The sequence below is a fragment of the Zonotrichia albicollis genome, chromosome 31 (genome assembly GCF_047830755.1).
Source record: "Zonotrichia albicollis isolate bZonAlb1 chromosome 31, bZonAlb1.hap1, whole genome shotgun sequence".
Lineage (NCBI taxonomy): Eukaryota > Metazoa > Chordata > Aves > Passeriformes > Passerellidae > Zonotrichia > Zonotrichia albicollis.
Window position 1 is genome coordinate 842318 of NC_133849.1, and position 20929 is coordinate 863246.

The following is a 20929-nucleotide window of genomic DNA, read 5'->3' on the forward strand; positions in this document are numbered from 1 at the left end:
GCTGGGTCTGTTGTGCCTGTGCTGGTGCTCAGGGCAGAATCCCTCCCGTTCCTTCTCAGGCTCCCCAGTGCCTCCCCCGCTGCCCCCGGTGCTGCGGGGGCCGGGCCGTGCCCCAGTGCCGCCTCAGGGGCTGCTCCAGGCTGACGTGCTCCACCGGGAAGCTGTAGCTGAGCCCGCGCCGGGGGGGTTTCCAGCAGCACAAGCAGCTGGTAGGTCCAGTCCCCGTTGGGGACCACTTCGGTGGCCACCACGTGCTCCGAGAGCTCCTGCTGGGACTGGAACCACCTCACCTGGATGGCAGCAGGGTAGAAATCCATCACGGAGCAGAGCAGGCGGCCGGGCAGAGGGGGGCGCCAGCGAGATGGACACGCTGGGGGGTACTGGGAGAATTTGGGGACACACTGGGATCAGCTGGGGGAAACTGGGAGAGAGAGGCGACACACTGGGATCAGTTGGTGAAAACTGGGAGAGAAAGGAGAGGGGTGGAATGGCCTTGAGAGGGACTGGGAGTGCACTGCGAGAACTGTGGAGCACTGAGAGCCAAGGTTAAGGTCTGGGAGTGAAATGAGAAGTTCTGGGAATGGACTGGTATTGTACTGGGAATGAGATGAAAGGGACTGGGAGGGAGTTTGTGGACACTGGGGGGGCCTGGGGCGACATTGGGCGGAACTGGGAATGGCGTGCGCGGCACCGGGAGGCCGAGTCCAGCGCGGGCCACTAGGGGCTGCGGGTCTGCCCGGCAACTGATGAGTCATCAGAGAGCCGCACTCTGATTGGCTGAGGGGCCACAGCACCGCGCGCGGCTGAGATGGACACGCGGGGCCACTGGGAGTGACTGGGAATGGACTGGGAGAGCCAGGGGAGCCGCTGGGACGGACATGAGGCAGCGGGGACGGTCACAAGGAAGGCTGAGGGCTCTGGGGTGATTCCCAGGGAGGTTATGAGGGGACATGCTCGGGCCCCTCTCTATGGCCCAGGAGCTGCGGGCACGGGCAGGAAAATCCAGGAGCGAAGCGCCCGACACCCCAGACTGCCCGAGCCCTGGGCCCCTGCGCTCCCCCAAACGATTTCAGGGCTGTGCCAGAGCCAGCAACCAGCCCTTTGTCATCCCAATCACCCGTGGCTGTCACCCCCTGCTGCTCCCGGCGTCTTTCCGGGTGACAAATGGGACAAAAACTCCCAGAGAAACCCAAACCCCATCACTGCCCGGCTCAGATGTGAGCCCATCCCACGGGCAGCACCCCCTTACCCTGCTGCAACCCGGGGGTCACTGTGCCACAGGGTCAGTCCTGCCAGGACAGGCAGCTCCAGCAAGGCCCTCTGGCCACGGGGATCCCACAGGGTCACAGCCTCCTCTCAGACTGTGCCAGGGAGCTGCTCCAGGGCCTGTGGGGGGATCTCTGCATCCAGCACCTCCATCTTTAGAACCACCAGGGATTGGCTCTACTGGACATGGAGGAAGCTTCCATAGCTTCTCTCAAAGCCCACCCCACTACCACAACCAGTCCATACAAACCCAATACATCCCAAAAAATTGGGTCCTAGATATCCAAGATCTCGGATGCACCCCAGAATGGGGAGGGAGATGTCCAGGGGCTCAGTGGGCCCATAAATGAGGCCCCAGGTGAGGGCATTCTGTGCTTGGCTGAGCGCTGCCTGAGGGCTGGGGCTGCAGCAAGGGGGTACATCCTCCTCCAGCCGGAATGTCCCACAAACAGGGGAGCCTCACAAGCCCCTCAGAACCCTGGAGCTGGGCTGGTCCTGCCAGAATGTAGGGAGCCACCAAAACTGGTCCATCCCTGCCCTCTGCAATGGCACAGGGAGAGGAAATACAAGGGAAGGCCCAGAAGCTGAGAAGAAATGGGAGGGATTCTGCCCTGAGCACCATCATGGGCACAACAAACCCAGCCTGGGCACAGGGAGTGAATTTATTACCAACCAAATCACAGCAGCACAAGGAGAAGGGAAAGAAATCTCTCCAACACCTTCTTCCCATGGAACACAGATCACCAGGATCACAGATGACCAGGGCTCTGCCCAAAGGGGGTCACTGGGGGTCATCTAACACGGATCCTCCCATGGGGGATGGAGCTGGAGCAGCACACGAAGCTCTTCCTGAACTCAGGGCACTCACATGTCTTCCCTTAGTGGCGCCTCCGTTGCTGTTGGGACGAGGCTGAGCTCTGTCAGAAGCCCTTCCTGCATCCCCCAAACCTGTAGGGCCTCTCCCCGGTGTGGATCTTGTGGTCCTTGATGCGGTGGGAGATCTTCCTGAAGCTCTTCCCACATCCCAAGCCCCAGCAGGGATGTTCCTTGCTTTGGATCTCCTGGTGCCGGATCAGGTGGGAGCTCTGGCTGGAGCTCATTCCACATTCCAAGCACTTGTAGGTGTCTCAGCTTGAGAGACGATTTAAAAGAGGACACTCTGGGGTGAGTGTTGTCCCCTCTACAGGGTTCCAATAATCTCTTTCCACCAACAGGAAATGAAGGTTAACAGAGGAAACTGAAAAAACCTCCAACAGTTTATTAACAAACAGAATAACAAAAAGGCAAGAATAATTCAAATAAAAGTAAATAACTGCTAGGTATTAAATTGCCAGGCCTTACCTGCCACATACTCTGGGACAAAAGGCCCAAAATGCCAGAGAAATCCCCGCTCGTGACACGGGCTACAGGCGGCACCGGCTTCTCCCGCAGGGAAAAGCCAACCAGGGGCTGTCCCACGGCGATGCGAGCCCGGGGCTCGCCCGGCCTTGAGCTCCTCCCCAGCCGCGCTCCGCGGGCGCGGTCCCGGCGGTTGAAGCTGCGGCGCCGCAGCCTCGGGCTGTTTTCTCTCCCGGCCCGGCCCGGCCCGGCTCGCAGCGGCTTCGGGCGGCAGCGGCGCCGCTCCGCTCCCGCCCGGGCGGGGCCCCGGGCTCAGGCACAGCCGCTGCTCAGCGCGCCCCGGGCTCTCCGAGGCTCGCGCTGCAGCCTCTCCCGACCGAGGAAAGGGAAAATCCTTTGTCTGGCCCAAAAAAGCTTTTCAGCCACACAGAAAACCACGGGGCGCAGAGAGAGCCGCGGAAAAGCCGCGCAGCGAGGCTTCGAAACGCCCGCGCAGCGAACAAGGAGCCGCTCCCGCCCCGGCCGCACACGGCCCGTCCCGGCTGCCGGGGGTTAAAGACACAATAACCATTCTTTGGGCACAAAGCAGGGGAGCACGGAATGTGCCGTCACAGCAACTCACTGCGAGACAACTGCATACACAATAATCACAGGTCTCCATCTATCTATAAAAGCACGTACTGAACTCTGGATACAGCAGTTTGGACCCGGACAGGAGCGGAGAGGCTGAACGGACACCAGGGGACATGGGGAATGTACGGACAGAGCAAACCCTCCAAGGCCTTTAACCTGATTCCCGGCTTTTCCGTGTTTCAAGGGCTTTGACTGCTGGATTTGAAAGAACTGGGATCTCACCGTGAAAAGCAGAGCAGTCAGAACCAGACACTGCTGTTGGAGTCCAAGTCTGCACTTGTCACATCTCAGGTTTGAAAATACAGTGAATAAAAAACTCCATTACCCACAACCTTTCCCAGCCTATCCCTCCGGATATACAACAAAAAGTGATTCATCTCATTTTAAAGGGAGAAAACATTGTAAAATGAATGTAAAAATATTCCCTCATAGAAACTTACATTGAGAATATACAGAATAATGAAGTGTATCTAGCAACACGTGCTGTCATTTCTCAGGTGTCTCAGGCTCAGAGTCAGCTCAGAGCCGGGCTCTGTCCCCCAGGTGCCCGAGCCCCGGGCCAGCTCCGAGCAGCCTCTCCCGGCTCTCCAGCCCGGCTCTCCCCGGCCGTGCCCCGGGCAGCCCCTCGGTGTTTCCGTGGTGCCGCTGCCCCGCTCTGCTCCCCGTGCCCTGCCAATGGCCGAGGCTGCGCTCGGTGCCCGCGGGTGTCCCTGGGCGGGGCAGGGCCGAGCCCCGGTGCCCGGCAGAGCCCCGAGGGTCCCCCCTGCGCCCCGGCCTCCCCGGGACACGGAGCCACCGCCCGCAGGGCCCCGGAGCGGCCGGCCGGGCCATTCCCGCTGCCCCGGCAGCCCGGGCTGCGGCCCCGGGGCTCGGCAGGGCGGCGCTGCGGCTGTCGCTGGCACCGCAGCCAGAGCCTGCCCGGCCTCCGGGCACCGCAGGGACTGCAAGGCCCCAAGGCCGGGGCTGCTCCCGGCCCCTTCCAGGCTGTCCCTCGGCTGCTGGGTGCCGGCTGTGGCCCTTGTGACACCCTCGCTGATGTGGGACATTGTGGGGCAGTCAGGGACGAGAGTTGTAGGAGTGTCTAGGGTAGGATGGTCGGGACAGACGGAGACGAGAGATCTCTGCAGGCAGGTCGTGGAACTTGGGATTTACTGAAAGGGCCTGGGTGCAGGGCCCTGCTTGGAGCTGCCAGGCACAGCTCGGAGCAGGCCCGAGAGAAGAGAGGGGTAGAGAGGATGAGAGGGTGAGAGAGTGAGAGAGGCAAGAGAGTAAAAGGGGTAAGAGACCAAGGTTCCTGTTACAATACAAGAAATCTTCTTCTGTGTTGAATATTCTAATTCTCACTAACCAATCTAGTACAAGATACAAATCCTATAGCATTTACATACAGCCTATAAGAATCATTACATTACCGCACTGTGTTACATTTTAAACCCTAAAAACTCCTCTTTGGACCCTTCTGCCAAGCTGGTAGGGTCTGCTCTGACCCTTGGAGCTGTCTGCAAGCACAGGGAATTGTTCCAGCAAAAGGGGATTTCCTTCAGTCAGCCACACCATTGTTTTCCAGTTGCTCAGTAACTAAGGGATCTCAAAGCTTGCTTTCATTTCAATCTCGCTTCTAGTTTCTATATTCTCAAAATCTTTTGCCAGACAATCATATTTATAAAGGCTTTCCTGTTTCATCTTCCCCAACAATAGTGTTTGAGATTGCTTCAAAATCAGTGGCAAAGCCATGAGTAAAAGTCAGATTTCATGTTTAGTAGCAAAGCACAATCAATTCATTGGCAAGATTCACTCTACTGCCTACAGGACAGCTAAGGCACAAGGGAAAACAAGCAACAACAAAACCAAACAAAATCCAGTCAATCAAAACAGAAATGCACTGAGAACTCTCTAAGACAGTGTGAGTGGATGTGTGTTGTGTTTAGGTGCATGGGACAAAAGACAGTTTGGACAGGGATTAAAAGGAACGAGGCCTAAAAGTTAACAACACTGAGCAGCACTTCAAATTCTACCTTAATTTATAACCTAACTTACACCATAGGGCTAGCAATTCAACAGAGCAATAACACTCAGCACTTAACCTAACTTACAGCTATAACTTCCACATTCTATTCAGCAACTTAACAGAAAACAACACTTATAACTTACGTTTAACAACTGAGCAAAGAAACAATACTTAGCAGCATTTAAGTAAGTTCAGAACTATAACTGAATCTTGGTTTCAGGCCTAACTTAGATATCCAAGGTACTTACACATCTAAGAAAGCATTATTTCTGCCAGATTTCCTATGGCACATGTGCAGGAGCACACACACAAACAGAAACAGTCAGTGCAAGCAAGGTGCCTGTGAAAAATTCCCCTCAGAGGTCACTGAAATCCTCCCTTCAGATGCTTTTGCATCTCCTGCTGGGTGAAGGTTGGGGCCTTGAGGAGTGAGTGTATCAGCCAGGACACGTTTCAGTGATCCTGCAGGCAGAGCAAACCTGAGGGCATGATCCAGCATGATCCCGAGGGTTTGCTGGCTCTGAGAGGCCCCCTCAGAGGGAGACTGAGGGTCACAGCCCACAGTGGCCCAGGAGAGCTCACAGGGTCTCCTTTTGGACTGCTATTGATAGGGCCACAAGAGAGTGGGCTTCAGTCACAAGGGTGTTTCATCCCAGCCACAGTTTGGCTTGGCACTTTCTCTAAAACTGTGAGAAAGGAATGCTGTGCCATTCAGGCATGAGGAATATTTTCCAAGGCTGGCCATAAGGAAAACAGGAGCCTTTTAGCAGTTCCTGGGAGCAGACAGTATTTCTGATAAGTCTGGAAAGAGCAAAACCCAGGTGCTGTTTCCAAGGACAAGAGCTAACAAGCATTTCTCAGATCACACTGCAGCCTGGAAAGGAGGAGGGGGCAATGCACCACCACACTGGGATCTCAGGGGTGCCCATGGCCTGGGTGATGCTGGCCTGATGTCACCCACCCACCAAAGCCACTCTGTCCCTGCCCCCGCAGCTGCACAGGGCAGAGGGAATTTAACCAAGAGTTCCTGGGTTGGGATAAGACGGGGAGAGATCCCTCATCAAACACAAAAATGAGCATCACAGACCCAGCCTGGGCACACGGAGGGAATTTATTACCAACCAAATCACAACAGTACAAGGAGAAGGGAAAGAAATTTCTCCAACACCTTCCCTCCACGCAACGGGGATCACCCGGAACAGGGGTCACTGGGGATCATCCAGTGTGGATCCTCCCAGGGGGATGGAGCTGGAGCAGTGCACAAAGCTCTTCCCACACTCAGGGCCTCTCCCTGGTGTGCATGTGCTGGTGCCTCATGAGGTGGAAGTTGCAGTTAAAGCCCTTCCCACATTCCAAGCACCTGTAGGGCTGTTCCTCGGTGTGGGTTGTTTGGTGGTGGATGAGGTTGGATCTGTGCCTGAAGCTGTTCCCACATTCCCCACATTCATAGGGTCGCTCCCCAGTGTGGATCCTCTGGTGCTTAATGAGGTTGGAGCTCCGGCTCAAGCCCTTTCCACATTTCAAGCACTCATATGGCCATTCACGTTTGCCGGTGTGGATCTTTTGGTGGCTGATAAGGTGGGAGCTCTGCATGAAGCTCTTCCCACATTCCTCACATTTACTGGGCCGTTTCTCAGTGTGGATGTTCTGGTGCTGGATCAGGTCGGAGCTCGTGCTGAAGCTCTTCCCACACTCCCCACACTTGTAGGGCTTCTCCCCGGTGTGGATGCACCGATGGCTGACCAGGTGGGAGTTGCGGCTGAAGCGCTTCTCGCAGTCGGGGCAGTGGAATGGCCTCTTCCCTGTGTGTGTTGGCTGATGTTGGAGGAGTTTCTTGGTGTTCCAAAACCTCTTCCCACACTCAGGACACTCACAGGGCTTCTGTCCGGTGTGGATGCGCCAGTGGATGTTTGGGCTGGAGCTCCGTCTAAAGCTCTTCCCATACTCCAAGCACTTGTAGGGCCGTTCCCTGGTGTGGCAGCGCAGGTGCCTGATGAGGTGGAAGTTGCAATTAAAATGCTTCCCACATTCTGAGAACTCATAGGGCTTTTCCCCAGTGTGAGTTGTTTGGTGCCGGATGAGTCTGGAGCTCAGGCTGAAGCTTTTCCCACATTCCCTACACTCATAGGGCCTTTCCCCAGTGTGGACCTTGTGGTGCTTGTTGAGGTCAGAGCTCCACCTGAAGCTCTTCCCACATTCCATGCACTCATAGGGCTTTTCCCCAGTGTGGATCACCTGGTGCCAAGTCAGATGGGAGCTCTGTTTGAAGCTCTTCCCACAATCCAAGCAGGTGTAGGGCCGTTCCTCAGTGTGGATCACCTGGTGCCCCGATCAGGTTGGAGCTCTGGCTGAAACCCTTCCCACATTCCCAGCACTTGTGTGGCTTCTCCCCATCATGAGGCTTCTCCACCAGCTCTGAGCTCTGGCTGGATCTCCGGCCGCCTTCCTGGCCCAGGGGGGCTCTTTCCTCCTCACAGCACCCAGGGCTGGGTTTGCAGCCCCTCCTCGTGCGGGATCTCCAGAGCTTTTTCTCCTCCTCCATCCAGCCACAGCTTGGGAATGAAAAATCCTGGTTTGAGAGGAAAAACAAGGGTGAGTGCCTTGGGATGGGGGTTTCTACTGCCCAAGAACATCTCAGGAAGTCACTGGGTGTTTTGTGTTCATACAAGTCTTCAAACTACCAAGATTCAGCCCAAAACCCCTCCCAGGAGTTCCCCCTCTGTGATCTTAACGCTTTGATGTTTCGTGGGTGCCCTTTCCTGGGCTGATGGGGGTCCCGTGGCTCCTGCTGTCCCCCCTCTCCAGGATCTCGTTTAGGGATGATCCGGCGATCCCACAGCCCCCCGCCCGTGCTCTGCCGGCAGCGACCACCCGCACCCCTTCCTCCCAAAAATCCCCAGCCGGTCGTGGACCCTCATTATCCACCACGGGGCATTTGCGGTTTAGCCTGGGGCTCCTCCAAGGTCCAAATAGCCGTGACCCCCAGAACACCCGCCAGGAACCCCCGATATATCTGGGGCGAACTTCCCCTCCCAGCTCACCTGCAGCATACGGGGGGGAGATGCTCCAGGGGCCGAGGCTGCTGTGGACGTAGCGGGCGCTGAGACCGAGAATCCTTCCTCTTCCTCTTCCTCTTCCTCTTCCTCTTCCTCTTCCTCTTCCTCTTCCTCTTCCTCTTCCTCTTCCTCTTCCGTTTTCTGCTCCTCCTCTTCCTCTCTCTCTCTTCTTCCTTCCTCTGCTCCCCCGTCTCTTTCTCCACTGCTCGTCCCGCTGCTCCTCATTCTTAGTGCCGCCTCAGCAGGGCTGGGGGCACACGGGACCCCCCCAAAATCCGTGTGGGGACGGAGTGGGGGGCCCCGGCCGGGCCCAAGCCCACGGGGAGGGGCTGCAGCCACCGCCGGCTCAGGAGCTCTGTGGGCAGAGAAAAGGGGGTGACACCGGGCTGGGGGCCCGGGGGGAGCACACACACGCTCCGGGGGATGGGGGGACATGACCCCCCAGGACCCCCCCTCCCTTCTTAGGCACGTGGAAGCCTAGCCCCAGCACCAGGAAGACAAAGCCCAACATGGAGCCCCCCATCCCCGTCAGCATCTTGGGGGTGCTTTCAGTGGCTGCTCGTGGGCAGGATCCCAAAACGGCAGCGGCTGCCCCGAAGGGTCTGGGATGGAATGTGACAGGCTGGGATGGACTGGGACACACTGGGACAGCAGGATATACCAGCGGGACCAGATTTGGGCACCCAGGATCATACTGGGGTATACTGGGACCACATTGAGGGCTACTGGGAAATGCTGAGGGCAACTGGGTGCTTTTGGGATATACTGGGTGTGATTTGGATCGTACTGGAACTGACTGGAACCATAGCAGTGGTGAAAAAAGCACAATTGGAATAATGCAGGAGGCAGCTGGGATCCCATTGGAAGCAGCTGGCCCATGCTGGAGTCATACTGGGATCATACTGGGACTGACAGGGTCATACTTGGAGTGACTGGCATAGTACTGGGAGTGACTGGAACCATAGTAGTGGTGAAAAAGCACAATTGGAAAAATGCAGGAGGCAATTGGGATCACACTGGGAGCAACCGTCCCATGCTGGAGTAATAGCAGGATTGACAGTGTCATACTGTCAGTGACTGAAATAACACTGGGAGTATCTGGGTGTGACTGGGATCATACTGGGGTGACTGGACTCACACTGGGGTCATGCTAGGAGCAACTGGGGCCATCATGTGAGCAAATGACATTCTAGGAGCGACTGGGCTCATACTGGAAGTGACTGGGGCCATACTGGACTCCTACTGGGAGGGACTGAGATTGGAAGGAACCATACAGGGCCTGACTGGGAGAAACTGGGACCGTGTTGGGGGCAACTGGGATCTTATTGGGAGTGACTGGGAACATAAAAGCTTGAATGGAGTTTCTATCCCGTGACATTCCTGGGGAGCAGTGGCAGCTCCACGGCCCCAGCCTGGGGGTCAGAGCAGGGGGAGCCGCTGGGACAGCTGAGGGCTGGTGGCTCCTCCCCGACTTCATTTTCTCTCCCCAGTTCAAATCATCCCCTCCTATTCAAATCCCCTCCATTTACATTTTCTTCCCATAATAAAAGTGTCCTCACTCCAATTAAACTTTTCTGCCTAATTAGGCTCTGCACCCCCTCCTCACCCCCGGCTCCCCCTGGCAGGACCTGGCTGGGACCTTCTGGAAACAGGAGTGGAAAGAGTTTAAAAATTCATCATTATTTTCTTGGTTTCTGGGGGATTTTCCTGTGGCTTTCCTGCAGAAAGGCTCAGGGATCCCCTCAAGCTCCACCCCCTTTCCAGTCCCTTTTCCAGCTCTTTTCCTCAGCTGACCCAAACCTGCAGATTTTGGGGGGTGGGAGGGGTCGCTCTGCTCGGCAGTCTCGGAGGTGCCCCCAGGGAGGCCCCGAGGCCCCAGCGCAGCTCCCTCTGGCCCCTTGGAGCATTTGGAATCTCCAGCTCTCAGCCAGCGCTCTCCGTGGGATCCAATCCCCCCTGCAGGGTTTTCCCCCAGACCGGCTTTATTTCCGGAGGGTTTTGTGGTTTCCCTTCGAGCCAGGCCCTGGTGGAGGAGGGCCACGGGTGAGGGGGTAAATAGAGAATAAACATGGGATTGTAGAAAAAGAAAAAAAAAGTTAAACATATCTGAAATAAAATAAAATAAAATAAAATAAAATAAAATAAAATAAAATAAAATAAAATAAGATAGATAAGATAAGATAAGATAAGATAAGATAAGATAAGATAAGATAAGATAAAATAAAATAAAATAAAATAAAATAAAATAAAATAAAATAAAATAAAATAATAAAACAAAACTCTGAAAAATAAAAAGCAACGGCAGAGCTTTTTCTGCTGGGACTTTGGGTTTTTGTCCCCGTTTCAAGCTGGTTCTGAGCCAGAAACCAATGGCTGGGAGAGACTTGGCTGCTGAAAGGCCTTGTATTGCCAAAACTAAAGTGTCGAGTATCAAGTAACAGCTTGAGATTACGAAGTCTCAGCATCCACGTTGGATTCCCTCGTTTCAAGATGCCAGCTCAGGTCCGCACGGGGCCGGTCCCTGCTCGGCCCAGCGGGGTCCCCCCGACCCCTGCGGACCCTGCTGGGCTCGGCCCTGGGGTTCGTGCGGGGCAGGGACGGCTCAAGGAAGGCTCGATCCGTCCGGAGAAAGAAGAGGAAGAAGAGGAAGAAGAAGAAGAAGGGGCTGGGGCCGCCTGCGGTGTCCGATCTTCGTGGAGCAGCGGCGGGCGAGGCCCTTTGATGGCGATTTCCTCTTACAGCCCCGCTCTGAGGTGGGGGCCGGGGGTCCTGTGATTGACGCCTTGGGGCTGATTCCAGTGAAAGGACTCGGAAGGACTGGTTTGTACAAAACCAGAAATGTTTATAAAGGCACGAGCCTCGCCGAGCTTTGCAGCCCAGGAAATCCCGTTTGGGGGAGTTTTGCTCTCTGTTCATGGTTTGAGCAGAGACCAGAGCCAGGAAACGTCACCGCCCATTTGTGCAGGTGGTTGTTGTGCAGCGACAGCGGCTTCCAATCCGCCCCCGCTGGCTCCCGCATCCCCCACCTGAGCATCTCTCCCGGCCCCCAGGTCAGAGTTTGGCGGCTTCTCTCTGACAGATCCGCCGCGAAGCCGAGCGGCAGTCCTGAGGAATGGCTCTGTTGCCACCGCTGGCCCCACAATCGCCAGGTCGCTCCCTGGGATCCACCTGACACCTGGAGGTGCAGGAGGGAGCTGGGGGTCAGGGGTGCCCCCCTTGGCTCCCGGTGCCCGCCGGGGCCGGTCCGGGCGGGATCCGTTCAGCCACGGCCGCGGGCACTGAGCCCGATCCAGAGGCAGCGCAGGGTTTCTGCAGGGCTTCATTCAGGAGTTCCTGGGGGAGAGGAAGAAGTGGTGACACTGATGGGCCATGGATGGTCCCCCCCAAACGGGCTCTGTCATCCATGGCCGACAAGGTCACCGCTTCTCCATTGCCTGTCCCAGGAGCTCCCAAATGTAGCCCTGGAGAAATCCGGGCCCTGCCTCTGGATCAGACTCTGGGAACCCCCTGGCCCGGACGGGCTGGACGTGGCCGAACGGCTCCTGCATGGATCGGCCCGGTGAGCACCGGGGGCAGCGCGGGGGGCCGGGACTGTTCGACAGATCCCGAGCATGACCCGGGCTCCCTCCTGGAGCCGCAGGTCCCAGACGGACCTCAGGGAGAGACCTGGCGATTGTGGGATGATCAGGAGCAGTAGAACCATCCCTCAGGACTGCAGCTTGGAATTGCAGTGGATGGGCTAGAGAGAAGCCACCAAACTCTGACCTGGGGGCCAGGAGAAACGCCCAGGCGGGATGCGGGAGCCAGGCGGGATGCGGGAGCCAGGCGGGATGCGGGAGCCAGCGGTGTTGGATGGGGAGGCCGGAGCTGCCGTCGCTGCACAAATGGGCAGTGATGTTTCCTGGCTCTGCTCTCTGCTGCGTTCAAACCACGTCATGAACAGAGAGCAAAACTCCCCCAAACGGGATTTCCCGGGCTGCAAAGTTCGGCGAGGCTCGTGCCTTTTATAACCATTCCTACACCGCTCCTGCTGAGTCTTTCCATGGAATCTGCCCCAAAGTTTCGATCACGGTGTGGGGCGGCTTCGGCCCCACGGGGAGGCGGCCCCGATCCGGCCCGTGCCCCTCTATAAACCCCATTCCCCCCTTTTCCCGCACTGCCGCTCCCCCTACCTCAAAACAGCCCAGAGGCACCTGCCCCTGCAGCGGGGTCCCTCCTATCTCGAAAAAACAGAACAAAGTTAAAAAACCCTACGTAATTGCCACAAATGGCCCCAAAAAGCGAAGCGGCCCCCGGGAAGATGTTTATGAGGGCTTTAACACACGCATCGCCGGCGGGCATCTGTCACGCTCGGAGGCTGTTGGCGTTTGCACTTCAGGCAGGTAAATGCAATCCAAATCGTCAGCGGTTTCCACCACCTGCTCTTTCTCCTCTTTTTTTCTTGGCGGATTTTACACCACCCCCTTTCACTCCACAGAGCTAAAAAGGAAAATCCCTGGCTGCCCCATGGCCTTCCACAGCTCCAGCCCTGTGCTTTCTCCTCTCCTCTTTACTTTGCACCAGATTCTCCCTCCTCCTCCCCCTGACAGTTCAGAGGGAAGAGATTTCTCCCACTGGCACCACGCTTCTCACTGTGTCCCATTTTTCCCAGCTGCCTGCCTGCGCAGCTGGACCTGCCTTGGGGCTGGTTAATGTTGGAACAAATTATTGTAGAGATTATTGGGATTGACTGGGTGTGGCCGGGTGCCCGGTGCCACCAAAATCGCTCTGTCACTGCCGTCCTGAGGCTGGGCAGGGAACAGAACACAAGGAGAGGCTCCAGGGTCAGGGTAAGGACAGGGAGAGGTCACTCATGGGCACAGCACAACTGACTTGGGGAAATTAATTGAATTTGGGGATAAGGTGGTGGTGTTGTTGTTGTTTGCATGTTTGGGTTTTTCCAGTCAGGCAATTTCTTATCCCATCTTCTCCTTGAAAGATCAAACAGTGAGGTGCAGAGAGGGGAGACAAACAGGGACAAACAAAAGAAAAGGCCACGCACTCTCCCATGCCATGGGAATGGCTCAGCCGGAGAATGGAGAGTTTGGAAGTCTTGGCTGGGGACTGATTTCTCTGTCTGGGGCGAAATGTTTCTCAGGAATGGCAGAAATACCTCGAGATGTATTGACTGTGGTGCACTCCAGAGGGTGGGAGCTGATCCCCAGCACTTTTGGGGATGGCAGAGAGAGCGAGCGGCCACGCGTGGTGCGGAGAGCGGGCGCCCCTTTCCCGGGACGGGGCTTCACTGTCACCTCGCTGTCCCCTCGCTGCCCTCGCTGTCCCCTCACTGTCGCCGTCCCTGCAACTGCTGGGAGTGGTACTGAGGTCCTGCCTAGGTCCCGCGCTGCCCATGGGACCCGCCTGACTCCGCTGCCCCCTGGGGTGGGTCGGTGCGGGGACAGGTCGCTGTCCCGGGGTCCCCAAAGGAGAGGTGCCCCCGTCCCGTCACGATTGTAATTTCACCAAAGCGGAAATCTGGGCTCGATGGGGAGAAAGGGCTGGGAATTATTTCTTTTCCCATACCTGTGCCTGAAAGCCCCACAATTTCAAAGGTATAATATTGTGGAGGGAGGGGGCCATCTTTTCCGTTCCAGGAAGGTTGCTGCCTTCCTTGGCAGACACTTCTCTTTTAAACCAGGACAACTGCCAAGCAAATCACAGCAGAAGGAAAAGTAAAACTAATCCTACCAAAAACACCTTCCTCTCACCTCTGCCTGCTTCCCAGGCTTTGCTTTCTCCCAGATTCCCTCCCTTCTCCCCAGCCAGAGGCGCAGGGGATGGGGTCACAGCCTGGTACTGTCACAGCCTCCCCTCAGGGACAGGAATCCTCGTCCTGCTCCAGCCTGGGGTCCCTCCCACGGGACACATCCCTCGGGAACGGGCTGCTCCAGCGGGATCCCCCCGGGCTCACAGGTGCCGCCAGGAGCCCCTTCCATGGCTCTGCAGGGGCTTCCCAGGGGCTCAGGGGAAGATCTGAGAGAGGCTGAAAAGAGAGAAGATCTGGAGAGGCTTGGGGTCTCTCTCAGTCATCCCCTGCTCCAGGCTGGGCTCTTGTGGGGCTGCAGGTGGGTCCCTGCTCCATCCCGGCTTCAGCCACAGCTCCCAGCGCCTCCAGCTCCAGGTGACCCCAAGCTCCCCGTGGTCCAGGGCAGCAGCAGTTCCTCGGCCTCCTGCCTGGGCCATTCTGGGGTGTGTAAATCTCAGCATTTCCTGGGAGAGCAGCACACTGCAAGGCCTGGGGCAATTTATCCCGTGTACCCAATCTGCACCTCACCCAGCTGATTCTCCCATCACTCCTCATCTTTGAGCGTGGCCTGGTGAGAATGGAGGGGAGGAACAGTCCTGGGCAGTCCCACACCTTCTCCCTCGGGGCTGCCCCAGGGCTCAGCCCCTCATTGCTTTGATTTCCCCCAAAAGGGAAAACCACCCCAGACCCCTTCAGCTGAGCAGAGGATGGGACAGGGTTTAGCAGAACACTTCCAATATTGTTTTTCCTGAGTCTGGAAAGAACCAGCCAAACTGAACTGATGTGGGACCTCCCAGCAGCGCCTCTCTGCCGTCCCAGCTGCAGCCCTCAGCTCCAGGCTCAAGGGCTGACTGGGAGCTCTGGGAAGGGGCCCCGGCTCGGGCTGCAGCCCCCGGGGCAGCCCCACGGCAGCTCCGAGGCTCCTCCAGCTGGGATGGAATGTGGCAGGGGGAGCAGGGGAAGGGACGGGGCTGCCGGCGCCAGGGGAACGCGAGGGACACCAGGGGCACTTCACAAGCATTCAATGCAAAAGATAAAATCATAAGGAAGGCAAAAGGAACGGCAACAGCGTCACCGTAGCACAGGGCCACAGGAGGACGTGTCCCACTGGAGTGCACTGACGCTGGCCGGATGCTGGGCACCCCCCAAAGCCGCTCTCTCACTGCCCTCCACAGCCAGACAGAGGAGACAAAATTTAACCTGGGGTTCAGGAGTTGAGATAAGGACCGGGAGAGATCCCTCATGAAACACCATCATGGGCAAAACAGGCTCAAAACTGGAGATATTAATTGAATTTATTGCTAACAAACTGGGGACTAGTAGAAGTAGTAGACTAGTAGAAGTAGAAAAAAAACCCTCCAAAACATCTTCCCCCATCCCTCCCTCCTTCCAGCTCTACCTCCTCCTACTCTGACAGTCCAGGGAGACAGGGAATGGGGGCGTGCTCAGTTCATGCCCGGGGCTTCTCCCTCTGCTCAGGGACAGAAATCATTTCCCAGTTCAGTACTGGAGTCCCTCCCATAGGAAAGTTCCCGAGGAACTTCTCCAAGCTGAGTCCCTCCCACGGGGCACAGCCCCCTCCAAGTGCTGCAGCGTGGGTCACTGTGCCCCAGGGTCAGTCCTGCCAGGACCATCCAAACGGATGTTTCTGCCTCTGCATTCCTCCAGGTGCCCATGAGGAGACAGGAAAATGTGGAGCATCTCCAGCCAGGACCATGGATCACCAGGGCTCTGCCCAACAGGGGTCACCGGAGATCATCCAACGTGGATCCTCCCATGGGGGATGGAGCTGGAGCAGCCCTCGAAGCTCTTCCCACACTTGGGGCACTCGAAGGGCTTCCCTCAGTGATGCCTCCGTTGGTGTTCTGTCAAGTAAGAGCTCTTGGTGAAGCTCTTCCCACACTCCCCACACTCGTAGGGCCTCTCCCCGGTGTGGATGCGCTGGTGGGTGTTGAGGGAGGAGTTGCGTTTGAAGCCCTTCCCGCAGTCCGGGCAGCAGAAGGGCTTCCCCTCGGTGTGTATTGGCTGATGATGGAGGAGATGGGCACGGAGCCGAAACCTCTTCCCACACCCAGGACACTCGTAGGGCCTCTCCCCGGTGTGGATGCTCTGGTGGCGGCTGAGGTAGGACAGGAGCTTGAACCTCTTCCCACAGTCCTCACACTGGTAGGGCCGTTCCTCAGAGTGCAGGCGCTGGTGGTTGAGGAGGTTGGAGTAGTCACTGAAGCTCTTCCGACATTTTCTACATGTGTAGGGCCGTTCCCCTGTGTGAATTATCCGGTGGCGAATCAGACAAAAGCTATCGCTGAAGCTCTTCTCGCATTCCAAGCATTTATAGGGCCGTTCCCCAGTATGGATCTTCTGGTGGCTGCGCAGGCTGGACTTGTAGCTGAAGCTCTTCTTACATTCCAAACACTCATAAAGTCGTTCCCCAGTGTGAGTTCTCTGGTGGTGACTCAGGGCAAACCTCCCACTGAATCTTTTCCCACACTCCAAGCACTCATGGGGCCTTTCCCCACTATGGATCCTCTGGTGCTTGGTCAGACTGGAGCTCCAGCTGAAGCTCTGCCCACACTCCAAGCACTCATAGGGCTTTTCCCCACTGTGGATCACCTGGTGCTGCCTCAGGCTGGAGCTACCCCTGAAGCTCTTCCCACATTCCCCACACTTGTAGGGCCATCCCCCCGTATGGATCACCTGGTGTTTCTTCAGGCAGGAGTTGTAGCTGTAGCTCTTCCCACATTCCAAGCACTTGTGTGGCTTCTCCCCATCATGAGGCTTCTCCACCATCTCTGAGCTCTGGCTGCATCTCCGGCCGCCTTCCTGGCCCAGGGGGGCTCTTTCCTCCTCACAGCACCCGGGACTGGGTTTGCAGCCCCTCCTTGTGCGGGATCTCCAGGGCTTTTCCTCCTCCTCCATCTGGCCACAGCTTGGGAATAAAAAAATCCTGGTTTGAGAGGAAAAACAAGGGTGAGTGCCTTGGGATGGGGGTTTCTACTGCCCAAGAACATCTCAGGAAGTCACTGGGTGTTTTGTGTTCATATAAGTCTTCAAACTACCAAGATTCAGCCCAAAAACCCCTTCCAGGATTTCTCCCTCTGTAATCTTCACGCTTTGAAGTTTCGTGGGTGCCCTTTCCTGGGCTGATGGGGGTCCCGTGGCTCCTGCTGTCCCCCCTCTCCAGGATCTCGTTTAGGGATGATCCGGCGATCCCACAGCCCCTGCCCGCGCTCTGCCGGCAGCGACCACCCGCGCCCCTTCCTCCCAAAATCCCCCAGCCGGTCGTGGACCCTCATTATCCACCACGGGGCATTTGCGGTTTACTTTTGGAGTCCTCCTCTAAATATCCGCCCCCCAGAACACCCGCCAGGAACTCCCCGATATATCTGGGGCGAACTCCCCCTCCCAGCTCACCCGCGAGATGAAGAGGGGGAGGGAGAGGAGGCGCTGCCGGGGCTGCAGGGCCGCACACTCAGCGGGGACCACGCCGCGAACGTTCTTCTTTCTCCTCGGCTTCCTCCCCCTCTTCCTGCTCTTCCTCTTCCTCTCTCCCCCCTCTTCCCCCCGCTCCTCCTCCGTCTTTCCTCCCACTCGTCCTCCCGTTGCTAATCCCGCCTCCTTCTCCTCTTCCTCTAATCCCAGCCCTACTCAAACTCCTTTGTCTTCCCACCTCCTTCTCCTCCATCTCTTCTCGTGCTCCCCCCGGGCCCAGCGCCCGCGCTTTGTCCTCATGTCGGCTTCTCCCTGCCCAAGAAGGTCAGGGCGAGTCCCGCGGGTCGTGTCCCCTCATCTCCCGGAGTGTGTGCACTCCCGCCGGGGCCCCCAGCCCGGTGTCACCCCCTTTTCTCTGCCCACAGAGCTCCTGAGCCGGCGGCGGCCGCAGCCCCTCCCCGTGGGCTCGGGCCCGGCCGGGACCCCCGCTCCGTCCCCGCTCCGCTGATTTTGGGGGGGTCCCGTGTCCCCCCCAGCCCCACTGGCGCTCTGCCCCCGCCCAGTGCCTGCTCCCAGTGCTCCCAATAAAGCTTCCCAGTTAAACCCGGTCCAGTTTATGGGGGCACTGGGGAGGGACTTGGGGGGACCCCGCGGGGGGCTCGAGATTGGGGGTGGCAGAACCGACCCCGAGATGGATCGGGAATGGGGATCCCCGTGTGTCCCCCCGTGCGTCCCCGCTCGGGGGGGCCTTGATATGAACCCCAGCGGGGCACCCAGCGAACCCCAAAAGGCGCCAGGACCCTCCTAAGTCGCCCCACAGGCCCCAAGGACCCCCAAACGCCGCAGAAAAATTCTACCGAAAAAGAAATCTGCGGAAAGCAGCCAGTCAGAGAAGGCGGTGAGCATTTTTTATTAAAACAGCGCTGGGCGCTGATGATTCCCCAGTTGCCAGGCCGGCCCCAGAGCCCAGTGCTGCCCCAGCCCGACCTGCCCCGGCTCCTCCCGCGGGAAGCAACGGCGTTGGGATAAGGAGGGGCCAAGGGTACGCGTCGGGCTCGGGGGGGGAGAAGGGGAAGGGATGGAGGAGGAGGAGAAGGAGTGCCGAGGAAGGAGCAGGAGAAGGACCAGAGAGAAGAGAAGGAGGCGGGATTAGGAAGGAGGGGAAGCGGGAGGAGACGGCGGAGGAGGACTCCCCATCCCAAGGTGCTAACCCCTTGTTTTTCCTCTCAAACCAGGGTTTGTCATTCCCAACCTGTGGCCGGATGGAGGAGGAGGAAAAGCCCTGGAGATACCGCACAAGGAGGGGCTGCAAACCCAGCCCCGGGTGCTGTGAGGAGGAAAGAGCCCCCCTGAGTCAGGAAGGCGGCCGGAGATGCAGCCAGAGCTCAGAGCTGGTGGAGAAGCCTCATGGAAGGGAGAAGCCTCATGGCAGGGAGAAGCCACACACCTGCTTGTGTGACTAATGAAATCCTGGAGATGAGAGCTTTTTCAGAGTAGTAATTGGTAGTTAATGTTAATGAAATTGAAGTGTTGGTCTGTTGTTAACCATTGAATGTTAGAGTTCTAGGACTTGCCTTCAGTTGCCGTTGCTAAACGTTACTATTTTGCCCTGTATTTGTATCTCTCCTCATCATAGTCTGTATTTGTACCCCACGTTAGTCTGTTGTTAAACACTGAATGTTAGTATTCTAAGACTTGCCTTTAGTTGCCGCTGTTAGATGTTACTATTTTACCCTGTACTTGTATCTCTCTCCTTCATACTCTGTATTTGTTCCCCTTTCCGTCTCACCCTGGATTTGTATCCATTCCCGTCGGGAACCACTTCCCTGCTCCCCTGCTTCCAGGAGGCGTTGCACACGGACAGAATTCAAATGAGAGGCTGTGGGAACTATGTGAACCCTCTCAAAACAAACCAACACATAAACTTTGACTGTAACCCACCAGAACCACACTAAGTCACCCACCCTTGACCAGAGACGGATCCCGTCCTGCCACAATAACTTTCATAGTACCCAGCTTGGAGGATAACCCTGGGCTAGGAGCCAATATTGTCCTCCTAAGGACTCTCCTGAGGATAGAAGCCCCAGCTCTGCCCAGAGACAAAGCTGCACTCCTCCTGCTCCTCCTCAGCGTCGTCCAGTGGGAACAGTGGTGCTGTGTGCGACCCTTTGGGTTCCCCACCCAGAACTGTCTTTAATAAAGGCCTTTTAAAGGAGCTGCTCTCCTGCCCCTATTTATAATGCTTGGAATGTGGGAACAGCTTCAGACAGAGCTCCAGACCACATCCACCACCAAACAACCCACACCAGAGAACGGCCCTACAGGTGCTTGGAATGTGGGAAGGGCTTTAACCGCAACTTCCACCTCATGAGGCACCAGAACATCCACACCAGGGAGAGGCCCTGCGTGTGGGAAGAGCTTTTCCAGGAGCTCTCACTTGACCTGACATCAACGGAGGCACCACTGAGGGAAGCCCTGCGAGTGCCCCGAGTATGGGAAGAGCTTCGTGCGCTGCTCCAGCTCCATCTCCCATGGGAGGATCCACACTGGATGATCCCCAGTGACCCCCGTTGGGCAGAGCTCTGGTTATTCACAGTCCTCATGATCCTGTTGTGTGGAGGGAAGGTGTTGGAGAAATATCTTTCCCTTCTCCTTGTGCTGCTGTGATTTGGTTGGTAATAAATTCTCTCCCTGTGCCCAGGCTGGGTCTGTGATGCTCATTTTGGGGTTTGATGAGGGATCTCTCCCCGTCTTATCCCAACCCAGGAACTCTTGGTTAAATTCCCTCTGCCCTGTGCAGCTGCGGGGGCAGGGACAGAGTGGCTTTGGTGAGTGGGTGACATCAGGCCAGCATCACCCAGGCCATGGGCACCCCTGAGATCCCAGTGTGGTGGTGCATTGCCCCCTCCTCCTTTCCAGGCTGCAGTGTGATCTGAGAAATGCTTGTTAGCTCTTGTCCTTGGAAACAGCACCTGGGTTTTGCTCTTTCCAGACCTATCAGAAATACTGTCTGCTCCCAGGAACTGCTAAAAGGCTCCTGTTTTCCTTATGGCCAGCCTTGGAAAATGTTCCTCTTGCCTGAATGGCACAACATTCCTTTCTCACACTTTCAGAGGAAGTGCCAAGCCAAACTGTGGCTGGGATGAAACACCCTTGTGACTGAAGCCCACTCTCTTGTGGCCCTATCAATAGCAGTCCAAAAGGAGACCCTGTGAGCTCTCCTGGGCCACTGTGGGCTGTGACCCTTCAGTCTCCCTCTGAGGGGGCCTCTCAGAGCCAGCAAACCCTCGGGATCATGCTGGATCATGCCCTCGGGTTTGCTCTGCCTGCAGGATCACTGAAACCTGTCCTGGCTGATACCCTCACTCCTCAAGGCCCCAACCTTCACCCAGCAGGAGATGCAAAAGCATC

General features: G+C 57.0%; 1 protein-coding gene across 1 annotated transcript in view; it reads right to left on the bottom strand.

The window, feature by feature from the left end:
* Positions 1 to 5558: 5558 nt before the first annotated feature.
* Positions 5559 to 20929, bottom strand: part of LOC106630049 (uncharacterized) — a 32202-nt gene continuing 16831 nt past the window's right edge. The window contains 6 exon segments of the mRNA XM_074529796.1: positions 5559 to 6532; positions 6535 to 7576; positions 7578 to 7814; positions 8287 to 8652; positions 11252 to 11476; positions 15851 to 16883. Coding sequence (XP_074385897.1) covers positions 6435 to 6532; positions 6535 to 7576; positions 7578 to 7814; positions 8287 to 8652; positions 11252 to 11476; positions 15851 to 16883 — 3001 coding nt within the window. The 3' untranslated portion in view covers positions 5559 to 6434.